At 42.8% G+C, this 17,466-nt stretch overlaps 1 protein-coding gene across 1 annotated transcript in view; it reads right to left on the bottom strand.

Annotated features, from left to right (window-relative positions):
* The window catches only part of LOC145357699 (uncharacterized), a 116,394-nt gene extending 100,133 nt beyond the window's left edge, over positions 1–16,261 (bottom strand). Inside the window, exons 1-5 of the mRNA XM_080211124.1 lie at positions 16,108–16,261; positions 15,090–15,161; positions 14,001–14,036; positions 13,824–13,886; positions 4,145–4,198 (exon numbers count right to left, since the gene is read on the bottom strand). Of these exons, the coding sequence (XP_080067250.1) occupies positions 4,145–4,198; positions 13,824–13,886; positions 14,001–14,036; positions 15,090–15,161; positions 16,108–16,194 (312 nt within the window). The 5' untranslated portion in view covers positions 16,195–16,261. The remainder of the gene's footprint in view (positions 1–4,144; positions 4,199–13,823; positions 13,887–14,000; positions 14,037–15,089; positions 15,162–16,107) is intronic.
* Positions 16,262–17,466: the final 1,205 nt, after the last annotated feature.

The following is a 17,466-nucleotide window of genomic DNA, read 5'->3' as shown; positions in this document are numbered from 1 at the left end:
CTAGGTCTCTTCTCCCTGGAGAGACGAAGGTTGAGAGGAGACCTGATGGAGGTTTATAAAATGTTGAGAGGAATAGATAGGGTGGATTCTCGGAGGCTATTTCCCTGGGCTGAAATGGTCACTACGAGAGGACACAGGTTTAAGGTGCTGGGGAGCAAGTACAGAGGAGATGTCAGGGGTAAGTTTTTCACTCAGAAGGTGGTGAGTGAGTGGAATCGGCTGCGTCGGTGGTGGTAGAGGCGAACTCGCTGGAGTCTTTTAAAAGACTTCCGGATGAGTACATGGGATCTAATGGCATTGGAAGTTACAGATAGTTCTATGGCCTGGTAGGTATGGATGTGATCGGCACAACTTGTGGGCCGAAGGGCCTGTTTGTGCTGTAGTGTTCTATGTTCTCAAGATGTCATGCTGGTATCCCTGCAACACCTACAACAGATGTCAGTAGAAAATAAGGTTAAAAAAACCATGCCAAATATCGAAGGTTCGGAATGGATGTGAAAAAGCAAATAAGAGTGAAAATAAGAGAGCAGTAACCATATACGCATAAAAAAAAGTAATTGGTGTTAAAAGGAGAGGGACAATGGAGGCAGGGGGTAGGCTGAGACATTAAATTAATATTTTGCGTCTGTCTTTATCCAGAAAGATGCTGCCCAGGCCATGGTGAAAGAGGTGGTAATTCAAACACACAGAAGAGTTTAAAATTGCTAAGGAAGAGGTATTGGCCAGATTGTCCACACTTAATGTTGACATGATACCCGGACAGGATGAGACCCATTCAAGGATATCAAGGGAAGCGAGAGTGGAAATTGAAGAGACAATGTCTTTAATTTTTCAGTCTTCCTGAGATTTGGAGGTGGTGCCAGAGGATGGAAGGACTGCAAATGTTATAACAAGGGTGTAAAGATAAGCCCAACAACCAGTGACTAGTCAGTTTCACTTCGGTGGTGGGGAACCTTCTGGAAACAATTTTAGAGAAAATTAATTGTCACCTGGACAAATGCAAGTAAATTAAGGAAAGGCACTAACCTGCTAGTGTTTTTTTGTAGAGGTATTAGAGAGAGGGGTGATGAGGGTAATGTTGTTGGTGTGGTGTGCACAGAACGACCAAAGGCCATTTGATACAATGCAGAACAACAGACTTGCGATCAAAGTTATTGGATGGAGTTCTCCCATCTGGGATAAAGTCCTGAGACAGGAGCAGGGACAGGAATGGAGACAGGGAGTGCTTCCCACTGCCAAGGCCAATGGGAAACCACATTATACCTTCCTGACCCAGTCTCATCAATTATGTATCCTGTAACTCAGTGTTGTAGTCCTTGATTGCAAGCATTCCACCATCATATCTGGGTGCCATATATTAAAGGTACCCAACACCACCATCCAATATTGAAGGAAGAAGACTGAATTCCTGAAGAAAGAAGATGGATCTCCAGGAACACACTGAGGCTGATAGATGGACTTTCTCAATGGAGAAGATGATAGATGCTGCCCCCATTGCTATTCCAGGGTCCAGGGTTGCTGGCGATCCCTATCCTGAACTCTGGAGGCAGCCCAAGCATTCTTCAGGGAAGTCCCAACTTCTGCATGTCACATTGTCCTGGACATGTTCTGCACTGACGTGTTTTCCCACTGGCATTGCGGAGAGTTGGGGGGGGGGAGAGTTGTTCTGTAAGGCCTTCATCCGCATCCCATTCACAGGATGCAAATCAGTTTCATTCTGGCTCCCAGCAAGTCTCCCCTACACAAACTGAGCATGCTGTAAAATCTCAGCTGCTCTGACAGCATCGAAGTTAATGTTTCGAGTCAGACAAAGGGTTATCCAGACTCGAAGCATTGGCTCTATTCTCTCCCCACAGATGCTGTCAGATCTGCTGAGATGTTACAGCATTTTCTGTTTGTGTTTCAGATTTGATTCAATAGGGTCTTTTTAGAGACTTTTGGATAAGTACATGGGATTTAGTAAGATAGAGAGTTATAGATAATGCTGGTAGGCAGGGATATGTTCGGCACCATTTGTGGGCTGAAGGGCCTGTTTGTGCTGTAGTGTTTCTATGTTCCATTCCAGCACCTGCAGTATTTTCCTTTTATCATAGCAGGTTTCCCAATTTGCCGTGGTGGGAAACTCATTACAGCGTAAAACCAAACTTTGGGCCTGCTGCTTAATTGCATCCCGAACCCCATTCCCACCCCCGCTCCCACCCCCCCATACTTCCTGACACAGAAGCTGCCAGTGGAGGAAGGAGAGAATTACAGCTTTGTTCAGGGAATAAAAGGGATACAAAATTGGCTGAATGATGAGAAACAGAATCATGGCTAATCATAGAATCCTACAGTGCAGAAGGAGGCCCACCGAGTCTCCACCAACCACAATCCCACCCAGTCCCTATCCCCATAACCCCATGCATTTACTCTAGCTAATCCCCCCTGCCACTAAGGGGCAATCTAGCATGGCCAATTCACCCAACCCTCACATTGTTGGACTGTGGGAGAAAACCTGAGAACCCGGAGGAAACCCACGCAGACACGGGGAGAATGTGCAAACTCCACACAGACAGTGACCCGAGCCAGGAATCGAATCCAGGATCCTGGCGCCGAGAATCAGCAGTGCTAACCACTGTGTCACTGTGCCGCCCGTAATGTACATTTTTCAGGCTGGAGGAAGGTTTCTCGTGGAATTCCGAGAAATCTTTGCTTCTCCTGACATATATTAATGACCTAGAACTTGGTGTACAGGATACATTTCAAAATTTGTGAATGATACAAAACTAGGAATTATTGTAAACTGTAAATAGGATAGTTAGAATTTCAAAAGGACATAGATAGGTTGGTGGAGTGGGCAGAGAGATGGCAGATGAAATTCAATGCGGGAAATATGGGAAGTGATTCATTTTGGCAGGAAGAACAAGGAGAGACAATAGAAAATAAATGGTATGATTCTGAAGGAGATGCAGGAACAGAGGGACATGGATGTATATGTTCACAAAGAACAGCACAGAAACAGGCCCTTCGGCCCATCAAGTTTATGCCAACAAATGATACCTTTCTAAATTAAAATCTAAATCGCCTTTACACGCTCCATATCCCTCTATTCTCTCCCTACTCAACTGTCAAGATGCTTCCACCACCTCATCTAGCAGCACATTCCAGGCACTTAACACCCTCTGTGTAAAAAAAAGACATTGAAGGTAGCAGGTTGAGATAACGGTTGATAAAGAGGATGAGATCGTAAGCCTGATCAATAGGTGCACAGAACTGAAGAGTAAGGTCATGTTGAATTTGTATAAGACACTTGTTTGGCCTCAGCTGGAGTACCGCATCCAGTCCTGAGCACCACAGATGTGAAGGCATTAGAGAGGGTGCAGAAAAGGAATGAGGAACTTTATTGAAGGTATATTGGAGGAGTTGGGGCTGTTTCTCTTTGAGAAAAAAAGGCTGAAAGGGGATTTGATAGAGATATTCAAAATCATGTGTCTGGACAGGGTAGACAGCGAGGAACTGATCTATTGCTGAAAGGATCAAAAACCAGAGGGCACAGATTTAAAGTAATTTGTAAAAGAAGCAGAAACAACTTGAGGAGAAACTTTTTTACACAGTGAGCAGTCAGGATCTGGAATGCTCTGCCTGAGAGTGTGGTGGAGGCAGGTTCAAATAAAGTGTTCAGAAAGGATTTTCAGTGATTCGAAAAGGAAGAATATGCAGGGTTACAGACAGAAGGCACCGGGAGAATTGCTCATTCAGAAAGCTGGCGTAGACATGATGGGCCAAATGGCCTCCTTCGGCACTGTAACAATTCTGTGACTCTGTGAACTTTCTCAGGCTCACCACTGCCCCGTCTCTCCAGTTCACACTCCTAGTTGAGGCTTACATGGGGACATGTATCACCCACCAGACATTGTGAAATTAACTTCCTCAATATTGGATCAAATCTTAACGAGCAGACAGTCTTCACTGCATCTCAAAAGAGACACCATCGTTCCCCACTCAGCAACATTTTCAGCAAACAACAAAAGCACCATCTTACGACAATCCAGAACAAGACTCTCTATCCTCCATAAGCACTGCTCCCAATGAGTTATTTCAGTGTCTCTGGAAGATCACCACGGACAGCACCTCTTCACGGTAAACTATAACACATTGTACTCACTTTAGGACCAGGCCTTCCAGGAACCCCTGGCTCTCCTTTTGGACCCTGCAGACCCTGTGTGATAAACAAAAGAAAGCCGTGGTTAAGATATATCTTTTCAGTTTATCAAAAGGTTTCTCAGTCCAACTATCTGAATATGAATATAACATTTAAATCTAACATATCCGGTGTTACTTGATGATGGGTGATGGGACTGAAATCAGCATGGCGTTAGCTGCAGTTCACAAATCTACCTAAATCCCTGAAATGTGCCTGAATCCAAACTCAGAAAATCATTCCCAGTCCCACAGTCTGACATTCCTATTTCTCCAATAGGAACAAAAAAAAATTGCTGGTAACATTCCAGAGGTCTGGCAGCATTTATATGGAGAGAAACAGAGTTAACGTTTCAGATCAATGACCTTCCACCAGACCAGGAAGACATTGGCAATGTAACAAACTGTCTACGAGCACAAAGGCAGGCAATGTAAGGAGGAGGGGAGGAAGCAAAGGGAAGGTATGTGATTGAATGGAAGGCAGGAGAGATTAAATGATAAGGCAGGATGCTGTAGGCTTGGTAACGGGACGAGAAAAGAAACAAAAAGTGGATCGAGAAGCGGTATGAATGGCAATAGCAGACAATTTATCATAGAATGGTGACAGGGCAAAAGGAGGCTATTTGGCCCATCGAACCCATGCTCGTGCTCTACTAGAAAAACTCAACTAGACCCACGCCCAGAAACCCGGCAATTTCTTCCCCCTTTAGATAATCATCCAAATCCGTTTTTACTGTCAGGGGTGCATCCCAGATCCAGAAAAGAGTCTTTCCTGGTTCTTTTGCTAATTACCTTAATTTGGTGTCCTCTGTTTAGACCATAAAATATAGGAGTAGAAATAGGCCATTCAGCCCATCAGGTCTGCTCTGCTATGACTGAACTGATATGATGATCAACAACTCGACTTTCCTGCCATATCCCCATAACCCTTGATTCTCCTGCTTATTAAAAATCTGTCCATCTCAGCCTTGATCATACTGAACAATTCAGCTGCTACAGCCCTCTGCAGTAAGGAATTCCACAGGGGTGGCATGATCGCATAGTGGTTAGCACTGCTTTCTCACAAAGCCAGGGACTCAGGTTCCATTCCCGGCTTGGACCACTGCCTGTGCGGAGTCTGCATGTTCTCCCCGTGTCTACATGGATTTCCTCTGAGTGCTCAGATTTCCTCCCACAGTCTGAAAGACGTGCTGGTTATGTGCATTGGCCATGCTAAATTCTCCCTCAGTATACCCAAACAGGTGCTAGAGTGTGGCAACTAAGGTACTTCCACAGTAACTTCATTGCAGTGTTAATGTAAGCCTACTTGTGACACTAATAAATCAATAAATAAGATTCAGTACCCTTTGAGAGAAGAAATTCCTCCTCATCTCTGCTTTAAATGGGCAATCCCTTTCTCTGAGATTATGCCCTCTGGTTCTAGACACTCCCACAAGACAAATTAACCTCTCAGCATCTACCCTGTCAAGCTCCCTGAGAATTCTATCTGTCTCAATAAGGTCGCCTCTCATTCCTCTAAACTTCAATGAGCACAGGCCCAACCTACTCAGGCTCTCCTCATAAGAAAATCCTTCCATATTCAAGATCAACTGAGTGAACCTTCTCTGAACTGCTTCCACTGCCAGTATATCTTTCCTTAGATAAGGGGACCAAAACTGTTCACAATAATCCAGCTGTGGCATAACTAGCATCTTGTATAGTTTCAACAATACTTTTCCCTATCTTTATACTCCATTCCCTTTGAAATAAAGGCCAACATTCAATTTGCCTTCCCTATTACCTGCTGAACTTGTACTTGTATTGAACTCTAACATCACAAAAGCAATCACAGAATGTCTTCTGCTGCCTGATTCAATAAAAGGACATCCACCTAAAAAAAATCCCTGCCTGGCTAAAATGGGTTACATCTCAAACTATTTCCAATTCTGATGAAAGGTCGTCAACCTGGAACATTCTCTTCCCAGCGATTCCGCCAGACCTGCTCAGCAGTTCTAGTATTGATGTATTTATTCCAGATATTTGCTTTTGTATTTTCTTTTCAAGTGTGACATTCCCATTTCTCCCAGTGTGACATTATTCCCATTTCTCCCAGTGTGACATTATCCCTATTTCTCCCAGTGTCACATTATCCCTATTTCTCCCAGTGTGACATTATCCCTATTTCTCCTAGTGTCACATTATCCCTATTTCTCCCAATGTGATATTATCCCTATTTCTCCCAATGTGACATTATCCCTATTTCTTCCAGTGTGACATTATCCCTATTTCTCCCAGTGTCACATTATCCCTATTTCTCCCAGTGTGACATTATCCCTATTTCTCCCAGTGTGACGTTATCCCCTTTTCCCCCAATGTGACATTACTCCCATTTCTCCCAGTGTGACATTATCCCCATTTCTCCCAGTGTGACATTATCCCCATTTCCCCCAGTGTGACATTATCCCCATTTCTCCCAGTGTGACATTATTCCCATTTCCCCCAGTGTGACATTATCCCCATTTCTCCCAGTGTGACATTATTCCCATTTCTCCCAGTGTGACATTATCCCCATTTCTCCCAGTGTGACATTATTCCCATTTCTCCCAGTGTGACATTATCCCCATTTCTCCCAGTGTGACATTATTCCCATTTCTCCCAGTGTGACATTATTCCCATTTCTCCCAGTGTGACATTATCCCCATTTCTCCCAGTGTGACATTATTCCCATTTCTCCCAGTGTGACATTATCCCCATTTCCCCCAGTGTGACATTATTCCCATTTCTCCCAGTGTGACATTATCCCCATTTCCCCCAGTGTGACATTATCCCCATTTCTCCCAGTGTGACATTATTCCCATTTCTCCCAGTGTGACATTATCCCCATTTCTCCCAGTGTGACATTATTCCCATTTCCCCCAGTGTGACATTATCCCCATTTCCCCCAGTGTGACATTATCCCCATTTCTCCCAGTGTGACATTATTCCCATTTCTCCCAGTGTGACATTATTCCCATTTCCCCCAGTGTGACATTACCCCCATTTCCCCCAGTGTGACATTATCCCCATTTCTCCCAGTGTGACATTATCCCCATTTCTCCCAGTGTGACATTATTCCCATTTCTCCCAGTGTGACAATATTCCCATTTCTCCCAGTGTGACATTATTCCCATTTCTCCCAGTGTGACATTATTCCCATTTCCCCCAGTGTGACATTATCCCCATTTCCCCCAGTGTGACATTACCCCCATTTCCCCCAGTGTGACATTATCCCCATTTCTCCCAGTGTGACATTATTCCCATTTCTCTAGTCCAATGTTTCCACTTCCCTCATTATCCACCTTTGTATTTCCCATCTGTGTTAACTGAAATATAGGATAATCAGTACTGGATTATGACCTGTTTTCCTGCACTCTCAAGGAGCGTGTATCTTAAACAGAGAAACATGATTTGAAAAATGATATACCTGAATCTTACTGCACTCAGCATTGCCTTCTTCAGTTCTATTGATAGTAATTAGATGGAAGTATTTCAGATGAGGTCTCTTCAATGTTCAATGATCTTTTGGCACTATTCCACAATTAGTGAATAGGAGACAAATTCCTGGAGACCCCATCCCAACTCCAAGTTTCAGGAGTCTACTACTGGATTCTTCACTGTCAAACCCAGTGTTCCAGAAACAACCAAAATTTTGACCAATTGTTTAATTTGACAATTCTGGTTAATAAGTTGCTGAAGTGACTTGGGTAGGATCCATTCAAACCCAGGTACTCGGGTGAAAATTGCTCACTTCATCCACTCCCTGTGGTAGTGAGTCCCACATTCTGATCACTCTTTGGGTAAAGAAGTTTCTTCTGAGGGTCCTATTGGGCGTCTTGGTGACTATCTTACATTGATGGCCTCTAGTTATGCTATTCCCACAAGAGCAAACATTATCTCTGTTTCCACTGAATCAAAACCTTTCAGGATTAGAAAGATCTCTCTTTTTTAAGAGAAAACCCTCTTCTGCTAACTATGTCCAGTTATTTCTGATATCATCCTTGTAGATTTTCTCTGTGCTTTCTCCAATGCCTCTGTATCCATTTTATAATATGGAGACCAGAGCTGCACACAGTACTCTTATCGTCTAACCACGGTTTGATACCAGTTTAACGTAACTTCCCACTTTTCAATTCTGTCCCTCTCGAAATAAAACCCAGTGCTTGATCTCCCCTGAACCTTCTCTGTTCTAAGGTGAACAATCCCAGTTTCTCTCCACATTACTGAAGTCCCTCATCCCTGATATCATCCTGGGAAATCTCTGTATCCTCTTCAAGGCCTTAACATTTTTCCTAAAGTGTGGTGCCTAGAATTAGACTCAGTCTCCCTGTTGAAAACTAACCAGTGTTTTCTAAGGCATAGCAATCTTTCTATTTACAAAGTCAAGCTTCCTATCTTCTTTCGGAACTGGCCTACCAACAATGTCTAAATGTGCACCCTGAGGTCTTTCTGCTCTTGTAACAGTATGTAGATTATCCAACCTCTGCACATTGCTCTGCCCCTGGCATATCACACTTATCCACTATAAGTCTCATTTGCCATGTGTCTGTCCATTTCATTGGATTATCTGTATCCTCCTGAAATCTGTTCACTAGGCTGGCAGGTTTTGTATCAAGCATAAGGCTTGAATATGTATTCCCCATATACACAAATCCAAGTCATTTATATATAACAAGAACAACAATGGTCTGGATGCTGATTCTGGAGCTTCCATTGCAAACTTCTCTCCAGTCAGAAAATCATTCATTCATCACCACCCTCTGCTTTTCTACCCTGAGCTAATTGCCTACACAAGTTCCACCAAGCCTTTAATTCAGAGATATTTTTGAATAATTCCACTTACGCAGTTGTTTGTCAAATGCCTCTACATATACATCTACTACATTAACCTCATCAGCCCTCTCTGCTATTTCCTCAAAGAACTCAACTCAGATTAGAAGACATGATTTGCCTTTAACAATTTCAAATTGCCTTTTCTTTATTTACTCACTGCTTCTCCAAGTGAAAATTAATTTGGACTTGACAATGGTCTTGAGTTTTCCCACAGCTGATATTAGATTGATTAGAGTCATAGGGGTGAATTTTACCATCCTGCCCACCATGGGAATCGGAGCGGGTAAAGGGCGGGCCCTTTGGAATGGTCCAATGACCTCAGGTGGGATTTCCCATTTTTCTCATTTTGGGGCAAGCGACGCCGGAAAATCCCATCCGTAAAGTTTTACAGCCCTGCATGACAAGCTGGCCAGTAAGAACCTAAACAGTCTAAAGCCAGCACTTTCCAAAGCCACAACCAGCAACCAGCTAGCTGGACAAGGGCAGCAGCTGTATGAAAGCAATACTAGCTGCAAGTTCTCGAATCCCTAACAGGATTGGTCTTTAGTTGTCAGGTTTATCACTCTGCCCCTTTTTGAACAAATATAACATTTTCAGTCCACCAGGCCTCTGATTCCACTCCCATACCCAAGGAGTATGGAAAGATTACAGCCAAATATTCTTCTACCTGCACCCTCAGCTTTCCTCAACAATCTAGGACATATTCCCCTCTAGACCTTGTTAACTTGGACTGACACCAAACTATTTAGCATCTCTTTTCTATTTATTTTCATCTTACCCAGTATCTCTACTCCCCTTTGATTACTTATAGAAATACAGTATTATTAGCCTTGGCTATGTTCACACTGAGTCACTATCGACAAAAGTCGCATCATTGAAATGTTGAAGCTGCCAATTCTAAAAAGTTGTTCCTGGTAATGACTTCAATATATAAATAACAATTGCCAAATTAACTCAGAACCACTTCTCTGAGATAAGTGAGTGAGTCTGCTGAAAAAACAGGTTCCCTCCTGGATTGCCCAGACCACAAGATCTTTCTGCTGCAGTGGAATCTCTTACATTCTTTGTCTTCACTTTTAGGTTTCTTTGTGATTCCTCCCAGAGCACTGAAAGTTTTTGTGACTGCTGTCTCAATCTTAGGAACAGCACATGTGAAATGTTGAGTCACAGTGTCAGATTCTGCTCACCCTGACAGATTGCCACTGACCCCAGTCTATCCTTACAGAGTGAGTGAAGAATGTCGTCTGGTTTATTTTTCACTTGGAATTTATTACATTTTACTGAAACATTCACAAACAAAAACTATTTTTTTTACCTGCCTTTTAATAGATTTACTCTGGATTTTTGTATCTCTCCAGTCTCACATATGCCATGCAAAACACTCTTCCTCATTTCTTCACATTTTTGGTGTTGAAACTCATTATGCTTTATCCTATTCCCAGTTCATTTATCCTCAGAGACTTCAATCAAGATTCCCTTATCTCCAACCTACAATCATTGGAGTTACATCAGTCAACCTTGGGGTCACCTAAACATTGAAACTCTACCATCTCACCCACCCCAGAATTGGGGAGGGCGAGATTCCCAGAACGTAACTCTCTGTTGGCTTCGCCCGAGCGAGCCTGTAAAATCCCACCCATTAATATGTCTCTGTTGACGTCATCTTCTCCCGCACTCTTTTTAACAGGTGGTGTCCAGTACTGGGGCCTTTCATCAAAGGGGTCACAGTTTAAATTAGTTAGAGGTTACATTGTTTTAGGAGTCGGAGAGGGATTTCCAGGTTTCTTTTCTCCCAACTAATTTGTGTTTTTAATTGTGTTTTCATCTCTCTTAGGAAATAACTCAGTCTCATTCAGGTAAGCTATGAAGTGAGTCGTGATGTGTAACATTTCACAACAGTGTGGACAGGCTGTTTCTACTCATCATTTTTCATATATTCAAACCTCCCACAGCAGCCGGGAGACAAATATCTTCATTCACCACTGCCCATCCTCAACTTTCAATGTGGCCTTCAATCAACATACTGAAGGTTAAGCTTCTCCTTGGAACGAGGACCAGTGCCAAAACTAGCATTCTGCCAATGCCAGCAATATACCAAATAACTGGACAATGGAAACAAAACTGGTTGCTCTGGTGATACGCTGCCATTCGGTGAAGCAACATCACATTCACAATGATGAAGATGACTCAAAGCTGACCAATCATTTTCCCTTTCATCCGAATCATACAGCATGGAAGACGACCATTCTGTCCATCTTGCTTTCAATGACTGTGGAAAGGCTGCCAATTCATCCACAATCCCCCACTCTTTCCCCATAATCCTGCAGGTCAACTCTTGGATTCTGCCTATCAATCCACTTGTAGTTTCAGAGCCTGGACTGAAAAGTTCAAGAATCCAACTTTCCACGTTCTTACCCACTGTGTCAAACTCTATAATAATCCCATAGTGATTGGGACAGTAAACATCATTGTGTTCCTTTGAATTCATTCAGGTTTAAGAATGCAGACTGCACTTAATTGTTTATATTCAGCAGAATAAAGATTCCCAGGACCAGGTGGTTTGCCCTTTGTCAAAGTGTTCACATTACTAGCTGTACTCCAAGATATGACAAGCTGGATGAGAGTGAGATTGGTGAACTGTAATTACACAACCCATCAGGACTAGCATCCTGACTAATGTTCACCTCTACTTGACATGAAATGTAGAGGTGGAATTCCAAATTCAAAAGAAGAAAGACCCCTGATTTGGAATAGGAATAGTACTTCATCCATCACATTGAGGTAGGTCCATCTTCTCTGCACGAAATGAGATGAGATATTCAGTGACAATCTGGCTGTTGGATATTGACGGGAATCAGAGAGTGGGGGGGAGGATGAAGGTCATTTCCCAGAATGATCTCCAGCATTTGTAGACTATACACAATGCAGCCCCTCATCCTCATTGTCAGTGTGTGGAGTATACACAATGCAAATCCTCATTCTCAGTGTGTGGAGTATACACAATGCAGATCCTCATTCTCATTCTCAGTCTATGGAGTATACACAGTGCAGCTCCTCACTGTCAGTCTGTGGACTACACACAATGCAGATCTTCATTCTCAGTATATGGAGTACACACAATGTAGATCCTCATTCTCAGTATGTTGTGCATACACAATGCAGATCCTCATTGTCAGTCTGTGGACTACACACAATGCAGATCTTCATTCTCAGTATATGGAGTATACACAATGTAGATTCTCATTCTCAGTATGTTGTGCATACACAATGCAGATCTTCATTCTCAGTATATGGAGTATACACAATGTAGATTCTCATTCTCAGTATGTTGTGCATACACAATGCAGATCCTCATTCTCAGTGTGTGGAGTATACACAATGTAGATTCTCATTCTCAGTATGTTGTGCATACACAATGCAGATCTTCATTCTCAGTATATGGAGTATACACAATGTAGATTCTCATTCTCAGTATGTTGTGCATACACAATGCAGATCCTCATTCTCAGTATATGGAGTATACACAATGTAGATTCTCATTCTCAGTATGTTGTGCATACACAATGCAGATCTTCATTCTCAGTATATGGAGTATACACAATGTAGATTCTCATTCTCAGTATGTTGTGCATACACAATGCAGATCTTCATTCTCAGTATATGGAGTATACACAATGTAGATCCTCATTCTCAGTATGTTGTGCATACACAATGCAGATCCTCATTGTCAGTCTGTGGACTACACACAGTGCAGATCCTCATTCTCAGTATATGGAGTATACACAATGTAGATTCTCATTCTCAGTATGTTGTGCATACACAATGCAGATCTTCATTCTCAGTATATGGAGTATACACAATGTAGATTCTCATTCTCAGTATGTTGTGCATACACAATGCAGATCTTCATTCTCAGTATATGGAGTATACACAATGTAGATTCTCATTCTCAGTATGTTGTGCATACACAATGCAGATCCTCATTGTCAGTATATGGAGTATACACAATGTAGATTCTCATTCTCAGTATGTTGTGCATACACAATGCAGATCCTCATTCTCAGTATATGGAGTATACACAATGTAGATTCTCATTCTCAGTATGTTGTGCATACACAATGCAGATCCTCATTCTCAGTGTGTGGAGTATACACAACGCAGATCTTCATTCCCAGTGTATGGGATATACACAATTCAGCTCCTCATTCTCAGTATATGGAGTATATACAATGCAGATCCTCATTCTCAGTCTATGGAGTATACACAATGCAGATCCTCATTCTCAGTCTGTGGAGTATACACCATGCAGTTCTTCATTCTCAGTGTGTGGAGTATACACAATGCAGATCCTCATTCTTAGGATATAGAGTGTACACAGTGTAGATGTTCATTGTCAGTATATGGAGTGTACACAATGCAGATCCTCATTCTCAGTGTGTGGAGTATACACAATGCAGATTTTAGTACATGGGATGTACACAGTTCAGATGTCTATCCCAAGTTTTGGGATGTTTGCAGAATAAGTTCTTGAATTCAGGGTTGGAGTAGTTAGAGATCAGATTAAATTTTGTAATCCAAGAACTCAGGTTCTTTCATCCCGAGAATGTCTCTTGCTCCAGCACTTTTCTAGACTCTGGCTGCTTTCACAGGCAAAGTGAGGGTCACAGAGACTCACCCGCAGAATATACTTAACAGCTTCTGAACTGTCCTGAGAAGTAAGCAGTGCAGTCGTTCATAAATACAGTAACTATCTGACTAAAAACTATCGCAATGCCACTTCTCCAGAAAGTACTCACGTCATATCCTGGATCACCTTGAGGTCCATCTGGTCCAGGGTCACCAGGAACACCTTTTACTCCCTAAATACAGTGAAAATTAACACTCTTGTTAATTTGCAATGGAAATGATAAAAGAATCTTTCTCCAATAATGTTGAAGACACAGATTTGAAATGAGTTGAAGAGAGTCACTTACTGCTGGTCCAGGGAGCCCAGCGGGTCCACGCTCTCCCTGGAAAAAGGATAGACATTCTGTTAGTACATCAAGAGAACCCTTAGAAAAAACCTTGCTTTAGGATCAGTTCAAGTATAATCTTCTCTCCATTGTACACTCTCCTAACTCTTTATGTTTCCAGCTCGAACATGGAATTACACCTTACTGCAGTTAAACTCTCAAGATACTTTTTAACCAGTCACTTTGAGACCCAGACACTACAAACGAGTTAAACTGTGAACAAGGTTCAGGTTTTGAGGAATCCCTGAATGCAATGATTTGTATTTTATTGATTACTGTAATGCAATGACACCTGCTAAAGCTACTGAACAACTGTATCTTCTCCATCCAACTCATTTTGCCTTAATTAGATTAATTATGAATATCTAGGTTGCCCCTTTTCCTGGTTTTAATCTGTATGCTTTGTGGTTTAAAGTGGGAACCCTCAAACTTTTGCAATGACAGCCCTCGCCATCTCACTGTCTGAACCACTTGCCTCCCAGAGTGTTCATAGAATCCTACAGTGCAGAAGGAGGCCATTTGGCCCATTGAGACTGCACCGACAATGATCCTACCCAGGCTTTATTCCCATAACCCCATATATTTACCCTAACTAGTCCCCCTGACACTAACGAACAATTTGTCATGGCCAATCTGTCTAACACGCACATCTTTGGGCTGTGGGAAGAAACCGGAGCATCCAGAGGAAACCCACGCAGACACGGGGAGAATGTGCAAATTCCACAGTGACCCAAGCTGGGAATCGAACCCGGGTCCTTGGCACTATGAGACAGCAGTGTGCCACTGTGTCGTTGACAGAGTTTGCCACTTGATTTTCTGTTCAACCAGGCATTGTACTAAAAAAAATGCAAATGGAATTTGCTTAAATTTGTTGATTTTTATTAAATATTAATGGATAAAATGAAAATGAATTTTCCCAAAACACTGAGACGGTCAGACGTAGAGTGAGCTGGTACAGCAGCTCCCTCTGTCGTCAGTCATTGCAGTCTGACACCTGGGACAATGTGGCTCTTTGTCTAAACCCCCTCCTGGAAACATATCCAAACTCACATCTATCCCGTCCGATCCAGGAACCCCAGCTGGGCCTGGCGAACCCACTACACGCTGTTCACCTATTGGACCCTGGTGAGTAAAAGAGAGAAAGTATTAAAGAGTGGAGAAAGTAGATGACACTGATAGCTTTGCAAACAGAAAATGGCTCAGGAGTGGGGCAGAGAAATTGACAATTATGCTTTATGAAATGTTATAGAAGGATTACTTTCTAAATTGATAAACAATTAGAGCTACAGCAGTGTAGAATAATTAGTTTGACACTTTGGGTAAACCTGGTGTTGTCAGACTTTTTACTATGTTCTGATATACAGTAGGAGACTTTCCCATTATCTTGTGCATGGGTTCCAGGCAGTGATTAGGAACTTTAGCTGAGTTTGTTTTATTGTAGCACCAATTCCTAAACTAAATGTGTGGCAGTGGCTCTGCCCAGCACTGTGAGCAGACACTCAGTGCTCTAGGCTGAGAATTTCACAGCTCACAGTGTAATCTAGTATTGGAGCTACCAGTCATCCACATCCTTGCAGCTGAGGCACACACATTCAATAACTTCTAAACCAATTTCATCTGATCCAGCATTCTACCTACTCTTCACTTAAACCAGTGCAGAGTTAGTGAAGGAGCTTTAAGGAATTCACACTGGGAGGATGAATTATTTTCTGTAAGATTTCAATTTTCTCCTGACACTGAAGGAATTTCTTAACAGCTGGGGAAACTTAATGGATCCTGCTCCTGTTAGTTTAAGATAAATTTACAGTCCAAACATAGAGCCTGGCCCTTAGCGATCACTTCAGGCTTCTGTCAAGTCTTCTCCTACTGTGACTGACCGTAAAGTGTCCATGGAGGGATGGATATGAAGGAAAGAGCGGAAAGTAAGTAAAGGTCAACAAACGACAGAGTTTATGAAAGAGATTCCATTAACCAAAAACTGAAAGGTACTTTATGAAACAAATAATTCTGCCAAACCAAACTCTGCACCAAACCACTTTGCTCTCAACTGATGTCTCCCTGAACTTACCTGAGTTAAACACAAGCAGATGACTTGCAGCAAGACTGCGAGCTGGAGGAGTCCAGGATGGGGCCAGGCACCATTCCGGCTGGCCATGTCGAGTTACTCAGGCCGGACCAGGCAAAATTGAATCCACACGCCTCTGAGACGAACAGCTGGAGAACCCTGGAGGAAGATCAGACCAGCCCGAAGCACTCATAAACCCAACTCCTTCCACAGAGCTGAGTGGAGGTGTGGTCCGAGCAGAGGGGCGGGGAGAAGGAGAGGCAGCTCCTGAATATGAAACAGGTCAGGAACTGGTCAAACTTCACAGATTCCCAGAACATCCCAGAGAGTGAGATAAGGTGAAACCACTCATACATACGTATGAGCTCAGACCATGTGGGAATACGATAATAGCAAAACTCAATTTATTAACATGTTTAATCAGTGATAGAGATGTTGGTAGAATGGATGACTAAGAAGGCAAAATTTTGAGCATCATTCCAAAGTGATGGGTGAAGTAAATGAAAATTAACTTTGTCATGCCTATTTACATATACACAAGCACCAAAATATCAGCTCCAACAAAACACATCCTTACACGCAGCTATAAAAACAGGGAATTAAGATCTCACATGATATATTTCAACAAAATATATATATATTCTCATGGCTAATTTCTTAAATTTTAAAAACAGGACAATGACCTTTAAATATGGATGAAACTATGTCTGTCTGTGACACAGAACAATGGCCATCTTTTAAAGGGTGCCCTGACCTGCATTAAGGGAGAGCTTCCCTACAACCCCCTCTCTCCCAACCACAGAAAAGGAGAACCTGCCCCCAGTGGCACTGGGTCAACCGCCCTGGACACATGGGGTCACCCCTCCCGATCGAGCTCCTCAAACGGCCCATCGCTGCCATCCTTACACAGCCAGGTTACCCGGGCATGTCCCTCTTCCCTGGGGCCTAGCTTACCTTTCTTGCCCCTCAACTGTTGAACTGTTGTGAACCTCACTGGTGTGACGTCACATCAGCAGCGAGGGAATTCATTATTCTGGGAGGGACATATGATGGGGGAGCCTGTTAATTACGTTAAAATATGTTTAAATTAGATTCCCACATTACGTCGCTGGCTGAGAATTGTGTTTCTGGCTTTCCTGGTATCTTGGACCACGATGCTGTTCACGGCGAACATGAACTCAAAATTTCCCCCAGGGCGTTGTGGAACTGCAAAACCCAGGCTGCCATTTTACTGTACGCAAGAAACAACACAAAAAAGGACTCTGACCAGTTACAATGCATGGCCCATCCATCCTGTCTCGAGTGGAACATCTGTACCATTGCCTACAGGACTGGTTCTTCTCCGTGTGTCCGTCTTCTTGT

This window comes from Carcharhinus amblyrhynchos, chromosome 24, assembly GCF_965287045.1.
Source record: "Carcharhinus amblyrhynchos chromosome 24, sCarAmb.v2.hapA, whole genome shotgun sequence".
Lineage (NCBI taxonomy): Eukaryota > Metazoa > Chordata > Chondrichthyes > Carcharhiniformes > Carcharhinidae > Carcharhinus > Carcharhinus amblyrhynchos.
Note: the sequence above shows the minus strand (reverse complement) of the source record. Positions and strands in the feature narration are given on the sequence as shown.